At 35.1% G+C, this 15,625-nt stretch overlaps 3 protein-coding genes across 3 annotated transcripts; 1 reads left to right on the forward strand and 2 right to left on the reverse strand.

The window, feature by feature from the left end:
* The first annotated feature begins 949 nt into the window (after positions 1-949).
* LOC141607326 (uncharacterized) lies at positions 950-3,518 on the forward strand. The gene is made up of 3 exons (XM_074426682.1): positions 950-2,156; positions 2,238-2,780; positions 2,920-3,518. The coding sequence occupies exons 1-3, from the start codon at positions 950-952 to the stop codon at positions 3,516-3,518; spliced, it is 2,349 nt and encodes a 782-aa protein (XP_074282783.1).
* A 4,021-nt stretch (positions 3,519-7,539) lies between these two features.
* LOC141607327 (uncharacterized) lies at positions 7,540-10,158 on the reverse strand. The gene is made up of 3 exons (XM_074426683.1): positions 9,454-10,158; positions 9,042-9,345; positions 7,540-8,177 (listed from the first exon to the last, which is right to left on the reverse strand). Exons 1-3 carry the CDS (start codon positions 10,156-10,158, stop codon positions 7,540-7,542), a joined length of 1,647 nt encoding a protein of 548 aa, XP_074282784.1.
* A 1,829-nt stretch (positions 10,159-11,987) lies between these two features.
* LOC141605391 (basic blue protein-like) lies at positions 11,988-14,006 on the reverse strand. The gene is made up of 2 exons (XM_074424127.1): positions 13,700-14,006; positions 11,988-12,459 (listed from the first exon to the last, which is right to left on the reverse strand). Exons 1-2 carry the CDS (start codon positions 13,866-13,868, stop codon positions 12,263-12,265), a joined length of 366 nt encoding a protein of 121 aa, XP_074280228.1. The 5' UTR covers positions 13,869-14,006; the 3' UTR covers positions 11,988-12,262.
* Between the last annotated feature and the right edge of the window lie 1,619 nt (positions 14,007-15,625).

The raw sequence follows: 15,625 nt of genomic DNA on the forward strand, positions 1-15,625 counted from the left end.
ACAAAATCAAAATGTATAATCAATTTAATGCTACAAAAGTTGAAAAAAACCGCAGAAATGGATAAAGATGAGAAACAAATGTACCTCAACGATTTTGGAGAGAATTCTGGTGAGATTATTCAATCTAGTGAACGAATATATCTAGAATGTTGAAATGCAGTTGAAATCGTCTTTGAATTTTAAGTTTTTGCGGATTTTCGGCGAGATTTTAGAGAGGATTTTGTGATAGTTTTCGTTTGAGATGTTTGATTGATTTTGGTAAAATTATTAGAAAGAGAAACTGACGATTGATTTTTTGAGTTTTAGGTGGTTTTGTTTGTCAATTTTCCTCGCGATATTGTTTTGTATATGGTGTGATACTTTATTCGTTACTCAATCCTCAAATATTTAGGAGTTCTCACCGGATCTCGACTCTATATATATATATATATATATATATATATATATATATATATATATATATATATAAGGATACATATAGATCCAATTTTAAATAGAAAGTAGGATCGATAATACTAAAACCCATTAATAAGCTTAATTAGAGACTATAGTAGTAAAACGGATTAACTTAAGTAAATAATTAAGCCGCATAACAGCAATCTTCATGTCACCTTGGCAATGTCCAGGAGTACTGCAGATGAAACAATTTGCACCCCTCCTTAATGTGAATCTATCTCTGCCACTTTGACTGACTCTTCCACCTCTTCCATTGCAGCTCTTGTACCCATTGCCACTCACTGGTACCACATTGTGTAGACTTCTAGCATAGTTGAACACTGCATTTAAGATGTTTCACTTATTAGACAATCAATCTACATTCAATCATTAGATTTGGATGAAATTAAGAACAGTACCCGAATTTAATAAGACCTTTATTGTCCTTATTCTGAAGAATGATTGTCCGGAGAGATTTGGGGATTTTCGGCCGATTAGCCTCTGCAATGTTATTATGAAGGTTGTCACTAAGTGTATTGCTAATAGATTAAAAGGGGTTATGGATGACCTTGTTAGTCCTTTTCAAAGTGCGTTTGTCCCAAATAGAAGTATTGCGGATAATATTGTGATTGCCCAAGAAATTCTTCACTTCATCAACCATAGGAGTTATGGTAAGAAGGGTATGATGGCTTTAAAGGCAGATATTAGCAAAGCTTACGATAGTCTGAACTGGAATTTCATAAGAGGAGTGCTCTCTTACTTGAATTTGCCTGACTCTATGGTTCATCTTATTATGAGTATTATTGAATCTGTTTCTTATGAAATCTTGATTAATGGTGCTCCTATGGAATATGTTGAACCTTGCTGTGGGATTAGGCAAGATCCTTTATCCCCTTATATTTTCGCGCTTTGTACGGAAGTCCTATCTCAAATGATTCTCTATGCCCAGGATGGCAACCTTGTTAAGGGTATTAAGATTTGTAAGAACGGTCCGGAAATCTCTCACCTTTTGTTTGCAGATGATTCACTCTTCTTTATTCGTGGTGACTATGGGGATATGGACTTTCTTATGAACTTAATCGATGAATATTGTGCTGCCTCAGAACAATGCCTTAATAAAGATAAGTCCTCTATTCTTTTTCGTCCAAATTGCTCACTTATGATGGTCAAAAAGTGCCTAACTGATTTTAAATTTGCTCCTAAGCATGATCTTGGTAACTATCTTGGCTTACCAACGAGTATTGGGTCTTCTAAGAGGGAGTTATTTAAATTTCTTGTCGAAAAAACTAAGCGAAGGCTATCCTCCTGGAATAATATTCTTCTCTCTTCGGCTGGTAAACTGACTCTTATTCGTTCTGTTCTTTCTTCACTATCCTTTTTCTCTCTATCGGTATTTCGCATACCGGTAAGTGTAACATCAAAACTTCAGTCTTTGATGGTGCATTTTTGGTGGAGTGGAACTAGAACTAATAAGTCTATTCATTGGTGTAGTAAAGACTTTCTTAGTAGACCTGTGGGAGAAGGGGGCCTTGGTCTTCGCAATATTGGTTGCTTTAACCAAGCCCTCCTTGTCAAATCTGCTTGGAGAATCTTATGTGATCCGGGAAGCCTTATTAGTAAAGTTATTGGTCCCAAGCTTGGTATCCAAGATGATATTTTATTCCAGAATCGTTGGAAGGCTCCTCATGCGTCGTCATGGGCCCTCAAAAGCCTTGTCTGGGGTTCCGATCTTATCTACAACAATATTGCTTGGACTATTGGATTTTAATCTCGTCTTAATACTTGGAAGAGTAAATGGATAGAGGGTTATAGTCTTCATGATCTTTGCGGGGAGTCTGATGACGCTCCTACTGACTCCAGGCTCCTGGTAGGTGACCTTTATGATAATCATAGAAGATGGGATCTTTCCTCTCTTGGTTTCGATCCGGGTGAGGGAGTTACAAAGAAAATCCTCGCAACTTATATTCCGTGTCAACCTTCAGATGACTCATTCTATTGGAAATTTTCTAAACATGATGACTACACTGTCAAGTCGGGTTATTATGCTGCTAAGGTCTTATCTGATGGACCTATCACAGGTGCTGATCACTCTAGAATGTCTGCACCCATTGTGGCTTTTTGTAAATCAAAGCTCTGGAAGTTGCCTATTTCTAACAAACTAAGGGTGTTTTTATGGAAATTTATAGCTAATGCCCTTCCTGTGGGTTCTGAATTCCTTAAACGCAAGATGAATTGGCGCTCCTCCTGTACTCTTTGCAATGACTTACCTACTTGTGTGGAATCTATTTCTCACCTCTTCAGAGATTGTAGTTTTGCAAAGGCTCTTTGGTTTGGTTGCCCTTTAGGTATTAAAATCACTGGGGGGGTGGATATTGATGTTAGGATTTGGGTCATAAACTGGGTCACGTATTTCTTAACTTGCCCAGATCCTAACTCCCTCCTTTTCCCACTTATAACTACCCTTTGGCGAATTTGGTGCTGTAGGAATAAAAATGGTCTTCAGGAGTCGTCGCTCTTGGCCTATAAGTGCTCTCAATTCTATTCTTGGCGACATTCAGTATATGAATGAGGTCGTATGCAATAAGGATGCTAGCCTCCTTCAAACGTCTTTGCTGGACTTCTCTTCTGATTTTGGATTAGTGAAAAGGATTAGAAACTCGTTTCCCTATTGGATTGTTGGCGGACCTGGGTGCGGAAATGTTTGCACTGTTAAGTGTGAAGCTGCTTGGAGGGCTGATAGAAGTTCTGGCATGGGGTGGTGTTTGTTGGATGGTGATGGGACCTTAAGGAATACTGCAAATGCTCGCTCGTTTGCCTCTTCTGCCCTGCAAGCCGAAGGCCAGGCTGCTTTCAAGGCGCTAAAATGGGACTTGGATGAAGGGTATCTTCATGTTAGATTGGTTACGGATTGTCTTGTCATGGTTATGCAGGTTGCTGGAGCGGAGAAGCCTATTGCGTCTATTTCTTGCATTATCCAGGATATTAAGTCTATTGCGTCTCATTTTCACTGTTACTTTCTTAGTTTTTGTCCTAGGGGAGTAAATAGGATAACTCAAAATCTTGCTCAGAAAACTCTATTGTAAGCTATGATATTTCTTGCTGTAAAAAAAAGATTTGGATGAAATTGACTTTGACCGATTTAAACCCGATCCAAATATAAAAAGTAAGAACTAAGAACTAAAGTTTTTGAGTTTGCCATTTTAAGGTCCTATTCTTTTGGATTAAAATTGTCTGAATTGAACTGAATTGTACTTAATGGAGCTGAACTGAAATGAACCAAATTTAATGGAGTTGAGCTGAACTAAAGTAAGAGTTAGTTTGTGAAAAAGAGTTGAGTTGACCCAAACTTAACTGAATGAAGCTGAATTGATCGAACTTAACTTAAATAAGCTAAAATTAAGTCCAAAAGAATAGGGACTAAAACCGAAATGACCCAATTATAACCCGACATACATAATTAGTTTGGGTAGGTAATGAGCAATGTGTACGACTACGACAATCACATTGAATTGAAGCTTATACTTTATTGTCAAATCCATATAACAGTGATGGGCTGATGGCATCACAGAATGACACATTTCCAAAAAGTGTAGACATTTTAAAGTGCTTTAAAGTCGGTTAAACTCCATAGTTATGCAAGTATGGCCCAAAAGCTACTATTATAAGAAATTATCACTCATTTTATTTGTCCCTTTTAATCTTACTTTCTCTTTTGCTTTCATTGCTAATTTGAAAGACGACATTTTTGAGTGGGTTTAAATTTTGTAGTCATCCGCTCTAGTGTATTTGTATGAGCCAAAACTATTAAGCGACAACATACTGGACTTTTTAAATAAGTACACAAATTTTTTAAGAACATATTCGTTTTAAATAAGAAATAAGTTAAATAGATAAAAATGGCAAATATTTGTTCATTTACGGAGTATCTTGTATGTGATAGTACTTTACCTGTTTTAAACTAAAGAACGATATGAATTATATGATAATTATAAGTGTTTTTTGTAAATAACCCCCTTATATGTTCCTCTTTTTACAAATAACCCCATTATATATCCATTTTTAGTAATAACCACCTTAATTCTCTCTTAGTTCAAAAATTCACCCTCAAACTGAGTTATGATGACGATTTTTATATAACCCAATCTAATTAAGACATTCTGACTTTAACTAAACTAGACTACCTAAACTACCCTTAATAATTTACACCCACCCAAACCAGACCCTTCTATTTCACTCATTCAATCATTCATCCCCAATTCAATTGTTTTATGCGAATGAGTTTGTTGGTCATATGGTGATGCGAAGTCAATATCTTGATATGGTAAACTAGCTACTAAGGGCTAGTTATCTTCCTCTTGAAGAATAATATCCTTTCAAATTGCTTAGAACATTAAAAAGTAGTATAGAATCTCCTTCTGCATATATCCTCCCATCTCCAAATATAAAAAGAATCAAATTAATACGTACTGGTAGATAATTCTAGTCGTCCACCCTTGTTAATTCTTCCACGTATATTGTTGATGTTGGTGATGGACCAAGGAGGGACCAAAGAGGGACCAAGTATGGAGGATGAACAATTGAATTGGGGATAAATGATTGAATGAGTGAGATAAAGAAGGTGTGGGTTGGCTGAATGTAAATTAGTAAGGGTAGTTTAGGTAGTTTAGTTTAGTTAAAGTCGGAATGTCGTAATTAGATCGGGTTTTATAAAAATCGACATCGTAATTCAGTTTGGGTGCTAATTTTTGAATTAAGAGGGAAGTAAGGTGGTTATTACAAAAAAATGGACATATAAGGGGGTTATTTGTAAAAAGAGGAACATATAAGGGGGTTATTTACAAAAAAACACTAATTATAAAGGAGATCAACTGACAAATATATAGAAAGCAGTCTAATTGTTTTTTTTTTTTTTTTGATGACGAGGGGGTTGAGTCCCCCCCGGGCCCATGCCTTCCCACACCACCACATGGACCATGTAAGCCACCTCCTTCGGGGGCTGCAGTGTCCAAGTGATCATCGCCCCAGCTGGTAGTCGAACCTGTGACCTCTCAACTCCTGCATTTCTGCAAGTTTCAAGGTTTAACCCAGCTACCACTAGACTAACACCACTTGGTTAATCAGTCTAATTGTTACAATACTAACTATGGTTAATGCCATAAACCTTACTAACCACCATTTCACTTTAGTCTTCCCACTTTATTAAAATATTTTTCACATATATTAGACAACTAAATTGTACGGAGTAATGAAACTAACTTATATATACTCTGTATTAATTTATTGAATATTTTACATACTTTACACAGAACTGCATATAAAAAGAACAATAAGTTTCCTTGTAACGGGTATATCCGTCACAAATTTGTGACGGATCAATTATCATAAATTCTCATTTGTGACGAACAATATCTGTCACAAGCCGTCACAAATGATAATTTGCGTAAAAAGAGAGTGGTTACAAACTTACATCACTTAAGAGCAACTCCAATGGTTGCATTTAGGGACATGCTTGCAATTATTCTAAATATTCAAGCGGTATGCTCACCTTTGGAGTATCGAAATACGTCCCTGCTTGTAAGCAGGTGTAGCTTTGTCAGGCTACATGCTTGGAATAGATTAGTAATTAAGAAAAAAATAAAATAAAATAAATTATGATATTTAATTTGTTAAGTGAGCCCTTTTAAGCTAGATTTGTTGTAGTTTTCCATTGGAGGACGTTGTAGCTTAAAAGCCGTGTTGCTTGAAAAAACGATGTGGCAAGCCAAGCTACAAGATCTCGTAGCTTGTCATTGGAGTCGCTACCATGTTTACTAAATCTACCGCAGCAGATGTGGTCAAAATAAACATAGACAAGAAAACGTGTAGCCTCACTATAGTTCAGGCCCAAACTTCAAGGCATGTCAGAGTAACAGAACTACCATGATAATAATATAATAATCAATTAAATCACATAATCAAGCACAAGTATAGCTCCCGTAGGATGGTTTTTCTAGATGAAAATGTAAGAGAAATTAACAATTAAACTATTGGTATTTTTCTATTTTCAATTATACCGCATATGTTTATGGCTACTTTTATTGTGTACAAAATCAGAATATCATTAAAATGAATTAGGGGAGTAGTTAATTAGAGAAATATACTAAGTAGTAGAATGTGACGTAGGCAGAAAAAGTTTGAGATTTGTAATTTTTTTAGTAAGAAGGAGATGTCAAGTGATTCTCTAAAGTAATAATAATTGCATTATTGAAAAATTTAGCAACTTTTAATTTATAGTTTAATATTAATTTTATTTAATTTTAATTAAAAAATAATAATCCATGGGGGTACTAACCGGAGAACAATTATCATACTTAAATCTTTTAAGTACCTTCTCAATGTAATGAGATTGAGATAATGCAATTCCTTTGTTCTTCCTTATAATCTTTATACCAAGTATAACATCCGCCTCCCCCATGTCTTTCATTTCGAAACTTGATGATAAAAAGGCCTTTGTGAGGTCTACTTGATTTTGGTCGGTACCAAATATCAACATATCATCAACATATAGACAAATTATAACACCATTTCCGACATCATCAAATTTGCTATATACACACTTGTCGGATTGGTTTAGCTTATAACCATTTGACAAAACCACTTCATCAAATTTATTATGCCATTTCTTAGGAGCTTGTTTGAGTCCATATAAGGATTTGACAAGCTTACACACCTTATGCTCATTTCCCGGCATAACAAACCCTTCCGGTTGTCTCATATAAATTTCCTCATCTAAGTCCCCATTTAAGAATGCGGTCTTAACATCCATTTGATGGATCACTAAATTATTAATCGCCGCTAGTGCAATTAATAATCTAATACTCTCTCCGTACCACACCAAAGGTAACGTAGGGAAAAGTGGAGTATTTAAGAAAAAGTGGAAAAAGTAAGGGTAAAGAGGGGAAAAATAAGTGGGGTATGTAATTGTGGGTTTAATTGTGGGTTGATAGTTGGGGTATGTAATGACATTTTGTGTAAATATCAAATAGGTATAAGGATAACTTGGTAATGTTGTGGGTCAAATAAGGAATGTTACCTTTGGTGTGGTACGTCGGTTTATAGTAAGTGTTACCTTTGGTCTGGTACGACGGGAGTAGTAGAAATTCGAGCAACTGGAGCATAGGTATCAAAGTAATCAATACCTTCTTTTTGTCTAAAACCTTGGATTACCAACCTTGCTTTGTATTTGTCGATTGAGCCATCGACTTTCATCTTCCTTTTGAAGATCCATTTGCAGCCCAAAGGTTTGCATCCATGAGGTAGATCCGTTAGGACCCAAGTATTATTTCCCATGATGGAATCCATCTCATCATTTATGGCTTTCTTCCAAAAGGCAACATCTTGAGACTTCATAGCCTCACCAAATGTCTTAGGATCTTCATCAACATGGTAGCAATACTCATATTGACATCCTACCTCCTCTCTTGATCCTTCAACCAAATAGGTTTGAAAACCTGGACCAAAAGACTTTCTTTTCCTAATCCTAGTACCTCTACGGATTTCGGGTGACTCATCTTGAGGTTCAAAATTTATGTTCTCCTCATTTGTTCCATTGTTTAATGAAACAATGTCCTTAGGTCTTGGTAAAGAAGAAAATCTATTTTCATCAAATATTGTATCTCTAGATTCAATCACGGTGTTTACCGCAATTGATCTATTAGATTCTATGACATAGAACCTATATGCTTTGCAATGCATAGCATATCCTATAAAGATGCATTTAATGCCTTTTTCACCCAATGTCTTAATTTTGGGTTCCGGTAATCTTACTACCGCCGGTCATCCCCAAACTCGAATGTAATTTAAGTTTGGTGTCTTCTTGTACCAAAGTTCATATGGGGTTACATCATTGTTCCTTTTGTTAGGAACTATATTTAATAAATAACAAGTTGTTAACATTGCTTCACCCCAAAAACCATCACTCAATCCCGAGTAGGATAACATAGAATTAACCATCTCCTTTAGAGTACGATTTTTCCTCTCCGCTACACCATTTAATTGTGGTGTATATGGTGGAGTAACCTCATGCACAATGCCGCATGAATTAAAGAACATAGGATCATAATACTCTCAACCTCGATCGGTGCGCAATCTTTTAATCATAAGAGATTGTTGTAATTCTACCTCATTTTTAAATATTTTAAATTTTTCAAGGGCCTCATCTTTAGTTGACAAAAGATATATATAACAAAATCTGGAATAATCATCTATGAAAGTTACAACATAGTTTTTATTCCCTAAAGATGGTGAAGATTTAAAGTCACACAAATCACTATGAATTAAATCCAAGACAAGTGAACAACTATGAATAGTTTAAAAAGGCTGTCTTGTAATTTTATTCATCATGCAAGTTTTACATTTTTGAACATTAGAATCGAAAGGTGGAATTAAACCAAGTTTAGACATATTAATCATCCTTTTAAAGTGAACATGTCCAAGTCTAGCATGCCAAAGATATGAAACATTTTCATTATGACTAACCATGAAATTAGAAGCAACATCATGCATTTTATTCATAATATTTAACATAAACATTACATTACATAAACATCCAAATCCTACAAATGTACCACATTTGCTTATTACATATTTATCCGACTCAAATACTTGCCTATAACCATACTTTGACAAGAGACCGCCGGAAACTAAGTTTTTCCTAATTCCGGGTACATGAAGAACATCATAAAGATGAACAGATTTCCCAGAACTAAATATTAACACTACTACACCACGACCAAGTATTGGAGTTGTTGATTCGTTGCTCATATAAAGAATTGAACCGTCATTAACTGGTTCATAAGTCTTGAACCATCTACGGTCCTTGCATACATGCTTTGTAGCACCCGAATCAATCCACCATGCAATCTCATCATCCTGCACATAGAATGCCTCATAAATTAGTGGTATATAATTTACAATATGTTAAATACCATTGTCAAAATTCTGAACTTGATGAGTAGGAGGACCTTTATCCTTAGACACCTGCCCAGATTTGTTCTTGTAATTAGAACCCTTCTTGGTCTTCTTCAACCGACAATCATTTTTAAAATGACCGGTCTTACCACATATCCAACAAGCACCCTTGGGTTTCTTGTTAGTGTCATCATTAGTGTTAGACATGGGGCGTTTTTTCCCTTTGAATCCCTTAGAACTTTCTCCTACTTCCATCATATTGATTGAAGATTGTTCCATAATTTCCTTGTTCTTGCCCTTAGTACCCTCTTGCGCTCTAAGAGACTCCTCTATGCGCAAGTGCCCCTCTAGTTGTACAATAGACAACTCCTCTTTCTTATGCTTGAGCATATGCTTGAAATCCTTCCAAAAAGGAGGCAATTTGTCAATTATACTTGACACCGAAATGGATTCATCCATTTCCATCTTGTGTTGGGAAAATTGTCCCAATATCCAGAGCAATTCATTATATTGCTCCATTACCGGCCTTGAGTCCGTCATCTTACAGTTCATGAAATTGCCTACAAGAAACTTCTTACTAGAAGCATCTTCGGCCATGAATTTAGACTCTAATTCATTCCAAAGTTCCTTTGCCGACTCATAATTTTGATAGACATCAAATAAAGAATCGGACATACCATTTAGAATGTGTCCCCGATAAATGTAATCATCATTTTTCCACTTGAGACGGTTGCGGGCTTCCTCCATTGTTTCATCATCTCGATGCTCCGGCATTGGGGGTACTTAGGACATACACCACCTTGAGGGTGGTGAGTATGAAATGCATTTTCTTTTGCCATCTCCTAAAATCAACCCCTTTAAATTTCTCAAGTTTTCCAAACTTGGACGTCATTTCCTTAACATTCGACATTGTCAAAATAGTAAATACTTGTAGTTTTGTGTAGGGTATTTGACAAATCGAACTTGGATAACTTGATGATCACGAAATATATCGCTTTCCTTAGAAATTATTTCTACCCTATTAAGCCTTTGGGTTACAAGAAATCTTTCCTAGGATAATGCACCAAATTCCCTCTTGTTCTAAGGCAAAACAAGAGAAAACTTATGAAGTTTTTATATTTTGTTTGTTATACAAAAATCTGAAAATAAAGTTTGTTTTTATTATTTTCTCTAACCTTTTTCTCATGCATACTTTGAGTATATATATACTTATGCAAAACAATCAGAAAACGAAAGCTAGTTACTTTCCAAACGGAACATAAAGACAAGTATGAAACAATGCAACACGGTTTATAGAACCCGATAAATATCACTCACCCCGATCGGGGTTAGCGTCCCCGATCGGGGACGTGATTTTCCAACTTTACATAAATGAAAATTTTGGAAATTTTCACTAGACAACAACAGCCCCGATCGGGGCTAGCAACCCCGATAAGGGTTAGTCTATTTTCCATTTTGTGCTACGATTTCATCGACTAATTTGCATTGTAACTTATTCTTTAAATTTGCTCATTCAAACTCGTTTATATGAGCGTGTACTCCACACTCCCTAACCCATATTATAACGGTCAAACTCACTACGATTTTTGGCCAAATCCCAATTGCATTCAAATGATATGGTGATTAACTTAAATCACCAACAAAACAATTGTTATGCGTTAAATTATCACATAACAATTGTTTGCTTCAAACTTGTTGTAATTATCCGGCCAAAAAGGAAGTGAATTGCTTTTGCCCCTCTAATTTGTAACCTTTTTTTTTTTTTTTGATTTAAAAAGGGGAAACATCCCAGAGACCTACAGCGAGTAGGGTCCCAAACAAGTACATAAGTAAAAGCAAAACAACAAGTACGAGACACAAAAAACCTATTCAACCACGAGGAACCTCGGGTACAAACATCACGCCTCCTCTCCATAATCCCTTCCTCCTTTCATGATCTTAGTGTTGGCCAAAAGTGTAATCAAACCTCCAAAGTATAGGCTAGGCAAAACTTACAAGATGTACACCACAATTCAAGCCAATGAACTAAATAATTCCTCCTCTAATTTGTAACCTTATATACACCCCTTCATTTACTTCTTGCATTTTATTTTCACTTTCCTTTTTTTAACTTCTCACCTCTTCTCCTTACAAGAATAGGTGAATTCTCTTTAAATTGCTTGAATCTCATCAACGAAGAAGATTATTTATCATTGCTGCTGTCCGTCTTCAAAAATTGACGCATTTTGAAGTATCCTTATTTTTTAATCGCTTTAAACCCTAATTATGTTTAATTTGTAAATGATATGATAAAATATGTATTATGGCCTGTAAAACATGGCTCTTGGCACCTTGACTATCACGTACTAAACTAGTCTAACATAAATGAATTCGGTAAAAAACCATTATTGAGTCTATTAAATACGCAAAAAGCCATGTTTAAATTTTAAATAGCTCCCCCATTCCATTGTATTAATGTTTACTCTTTTACTTTTTTTTTGGTGACAAGAAGTTTGGGAAAATTTCATACTTCCAATTTTAAGCCACAACTCCATCTACCGAGGGATGATATAAATCTTGTACCAGTAACCTTGTTAAAAGGTAAATAATCGAACATACGAAGGTTAATTAATAATTATAATCATGTTTAAAGATGAATAATCTCCCAAAACAAGCATACATATCATTACAAACATTACCTTCTAGTAATAACAAGCATGGAAAAACATGCTCTTTGTTTACACTCATTATTCAACTCATCAGTCTTTCACACACACTCATATATAAGGATACATATAGATCCAAATTTCAAATAGAAAGTAGGATCAGTAATACTAAAACCCATTAATAAGCTTAATTAGAGATTATAGTAGTAGAACTGATTAACTTAAGTAAATAATTAGGCCGCATTAACAGCAATCTTCATGCCACCTTGGCAATGTCCAGGAAAACTGCAGATGAAATAATTTGCACCCCTCCTTAATGTGAACCTATCTCTACCACTTTGACTGACTCTTCCACCTCTTCCATTGCAGCTCTTGTACCCATTGCCACTCACTGGTACCACATTGTGTAGACTTCTAGCATAGTTGAACACTGCATTTAAGATGTTTCACTTATTAGACAATCAATCTACATTCAATCATCAGATTTGGATGAAATTGACTTTGACCGATTTAAACCCGATCCAAATATAAAAAGTATGAACTAAACTTTTTGAGTTGGCCATTTTAAGGCCTTATTTTTTTGGACTAAAATTGTCTGAACTGAATTGAACCGAATTTAATGGAGCTGAACTGAACTGAAGTAAGAGAGAATTTGTGAAAAAGAGCTAAATTGACCTGAACTTAACTGAATGAAGCTGAATTAAACCAAACTGAACTCAAATAAGCTGAAATTAAGTTCAAGAGAATAAGGCCTAAACCGAAATAACCCAATTATAACCCGACATACATAATTAGTTTGGGTAGGTAATGAGCAATGTGTACGACTACGACAATCACATTGAATTGAAGCTTATACTTTATTGTCAAATCCATATAACAGTGATGGGCTGATGGCATCACAGAATGACACATTTCCAAAAAGTGTAGACATTTTAAAGTGCTTTAAAGTTGGTTAAACTCCATAGTTATGCAAGTATGGCCCAAAAGCTACTATTATCAGAAATTATCACTCATTTTATTTGTCCCTTTTAATCTTACTTTCTCTTTTGCTTTCATTGCTAATTTGAAAGACGACATTTTTGAGTGGGTTTAAATTTTGTAGTCGTCCGCTCTAGTGTATTTGTATGAGTCAAAACTATTAAGTATCACTCATTTTATTTGTCCCTTTTAATCTTACCAAACATGAAAAATGTATCTAATATATCACTCCCCTATTTATTCCTCCTCTTTTACCCTCAATCCAAGCAAGTCCTTAATAGTAATAAATGAGTGCTTTAACTACTTCCTCCGTCTCGATCATTTATTTACGTTTTATTTTGGCACAAATAGTGACAAAGGAGTGCTTTAACTATTTCCTCCTCTTTTACCCTCAATCCAAGCAAGCCTTAATAGTAACAAAGGAGTGCTTTAACTACTTCCTCCGTCTGGATCATTTGTTTACGTTTTGTTTTGGTACAAATAGTGGACAATAAATTATATCGATGATCAAATTATCCTTTAAAACTATTCCTATATAAAAAAGTAAACAACTGACTGTGAAAACTCATAAATAAAATAAGTAAATAAATAACCGGAATAAAAAGAGTAATAAAATGACCGTCTCACCCTCTTATTTTGTAGTTTATGTTGAACTAACGTAAGGAATTAACGAAGACAAGTATAGAGCATACCTAAAACATCACCAGCCCTAAAGGACTTGCCTCTAGGCCAATTGACCACATTGAAGGTCCAATTAATACTGTAGATGGCTCCAAGAGTAGGTTGGGCTATAGCCATAAGACACAAAATGGCTAACCCAATAGCCAAAGCCGGTCTAGCACTGCCTCTTCCCTGACCCATTTTCTCAATTAATTAGTGGGCTAGCTACTTGATTTTTTGTGTAAGTGTTCAATTAGCTAGTGAGTAGTATTGTTGGAGTGCTAAGTGAGCATGAAGTGATGCTCTATTTATACTAGTTTTCTTATAATTAAATATATTTTTTTCTTTATTGAAGGGTCGTATTACTCGTATAGTAAGAATACTTTCTACTTGTGTGGAGATTTTGAAAGATACATGAAGATTTTAGGGTCCCATAATATAATTAGTTAAATTTGCATGCGAATTAGATAGTACGTTTGAAAGTTTTGTTGGTAAGTATGACTTTTTGTAATGTGAATGTAAGACTTCTTTTTTTAGAACCTACTTCTTCCGTCCCGATCAATAGTTATTTATTGTTTTTCGCATAAAGACTAAGTAAAACAAAATGGTGATTTTGAACTATACAAAAACACACAAATGACACAACCAACTTGCACATGAGAGATGACCCACAAAAATCAACCAAAAAAGAAATAGATGACTATTAACTAATACATCCCAAATTAGAAATAAATAACTTATAACCGGAATAGAGGGAGAATAACTTAAATATAACTCCAACCACTCCACTATTGTGGGAATTAACACAAGTAGTCCCTCCATACCACACCAATGGTAACATTGACTTTTTTCACACTTGTCGAGACACGTTTTGTAACGTGAATATCTTTAGTTACACATTATTAAAAATTATAAAAATTTGATATTCTTATAGCATTCATAACGATAAATCAAACAAGATATCACATGACTATATTTTGTCTTATAGATTAAGAATAATATCAAAGATTCCCTACGACCATGAATAGTGTCAAGATTCTCAATGTTACCATTGGTGTGGTATGGAGGGAGTATATATAGTACTTCATTAATATTTAACCCGTATTTTAGCCCAATCTGTTTAAAAAGTCATATAAAACGACATTTCTCAAACTTTAAATTACATTTTGTGAATCGCGATAACTAACCTACTTCCTCCATTCAACTCCACTCTACCTATTTGTATTTTGCACAAATATTAAGAAGGGTGGGGTTGGGTGGAAAATATTGTAAATAAATAATGGGGTATAATGTAATTAAGTGGGATATGAGTGGAAAATGGTGGAATTTGATGTAGAAGTAGTGGGGTATGAGTGACAAATATTGTAAATAAGTAATGGGGTATGAGGACAAAATGGTCATTTGGCATTCCTTTTTAGGAAATAGGTAGAGTGAAATTGAATGGATGAAAAAGGAAAGATGGTAGAGTGGAGTTGAATGGAGGAAGTATATTTTAACCCAACCCCGATTCAGTTTAACAAATTTATTTATAGTTCTACACCAACTTTAGAGTCACTCCAAAAGTCACTAATTGAAGACATTATGGTCCCAAAGTAATAAAAACTACACAAAATCTCATTGAAGACGGACACTATCCGTCACAAGCTGAAGACGGATGTGTCCCTCTCACAAAATGCAAATGGATAGTGCAAGTGAAAGGAAATGGATATCCCCACTTGCCCTCCCACTTATATTTTGTGAGAGAACCACTATCCATCTTCAACTTGTGATGGATAGTGACCGTCTTCAATGGAACTCACTGAAAACACTAGGGATTTTTCAACAGACCCAAAACCCAACACTTAAAATGGCAGATATATGAAACTATGAAAGTCGAGTTGACCGGATCTCAACAAATCTTAGTCTCCTACTATTATTTCAAAGATTTTGGGCTTGTGTTAAAGTACCAATCCTATTCG

Source organism: Silene latifolia, chromosome 10 (genome assembly GCF_048544455.1).
Source record: "Silene latifolia isolate original U9 population chromosome 10, ASM4854445v1, whole genome shotgun sequence".
NCBI classification, from domain to species: Eukaryota; Viridiplantae; Streptophyta; class Magnoliopsida; order Caryophyllales; family Caryophyllaceae; genus Silene; species Silene latifolia.

Coding starts and splice junctions, on each gene's coding strand:
- LOC141607326 (XM_074426682.1), top strand. CDS start 950: ATGAAGGTTGTCACTAAGTGTATTGCTAATAGATTAAAAGGGGTTATG. Junction 2,157..2,237: donor CCTCAAAAGCCTTGTCTGGG/GTTCCGATCTTA, acceptor GTAAATGGATAG/AGGGTTATAGTCTTCATGAT. Junction 2,781..2,919: donor TTGGTTTGGTTGCCCTTTAG/GTATTAAAATCA, acceptor TTGGTGCTGTAG/GAATAAAAATGGTCTTCAGG.
- LOC141607327 (XM_074426683.1), bottom strand. CDS start 10,158: ATGCCGGAGCATCGAGATGATGAAACAATGGAGGAAGCCCGCAACCGT. Junction 9,346..9,453: donor ACAAGAACAAATCTGGGCAG/GTGTCTAAGGAT, acceptor TTCTATGTGCAG/GATGATGAGATTGCATGGTG. Junction 8,178..9,041: donor ATATGTAATAAGCAAATGTG/GTACATTTGTAG, acceptor GCATCTTTATAG/GATATGCTATGCATTGCAAA.
- LOC141605391 (XM_074424127.1), bottom strand. CDS start 13,868: ATGGGTCAGGGAAGAGGCAGTGCTAGACCGGCTTTGGCTATTGGGTTA. Junction 12,460..13,699: donor TAGGGCTGGTGATGTTTTAG/GTATGCTCTATA, acceptor TCTTAAATGCAG/TGTTCAACTATGCTAGAAGT.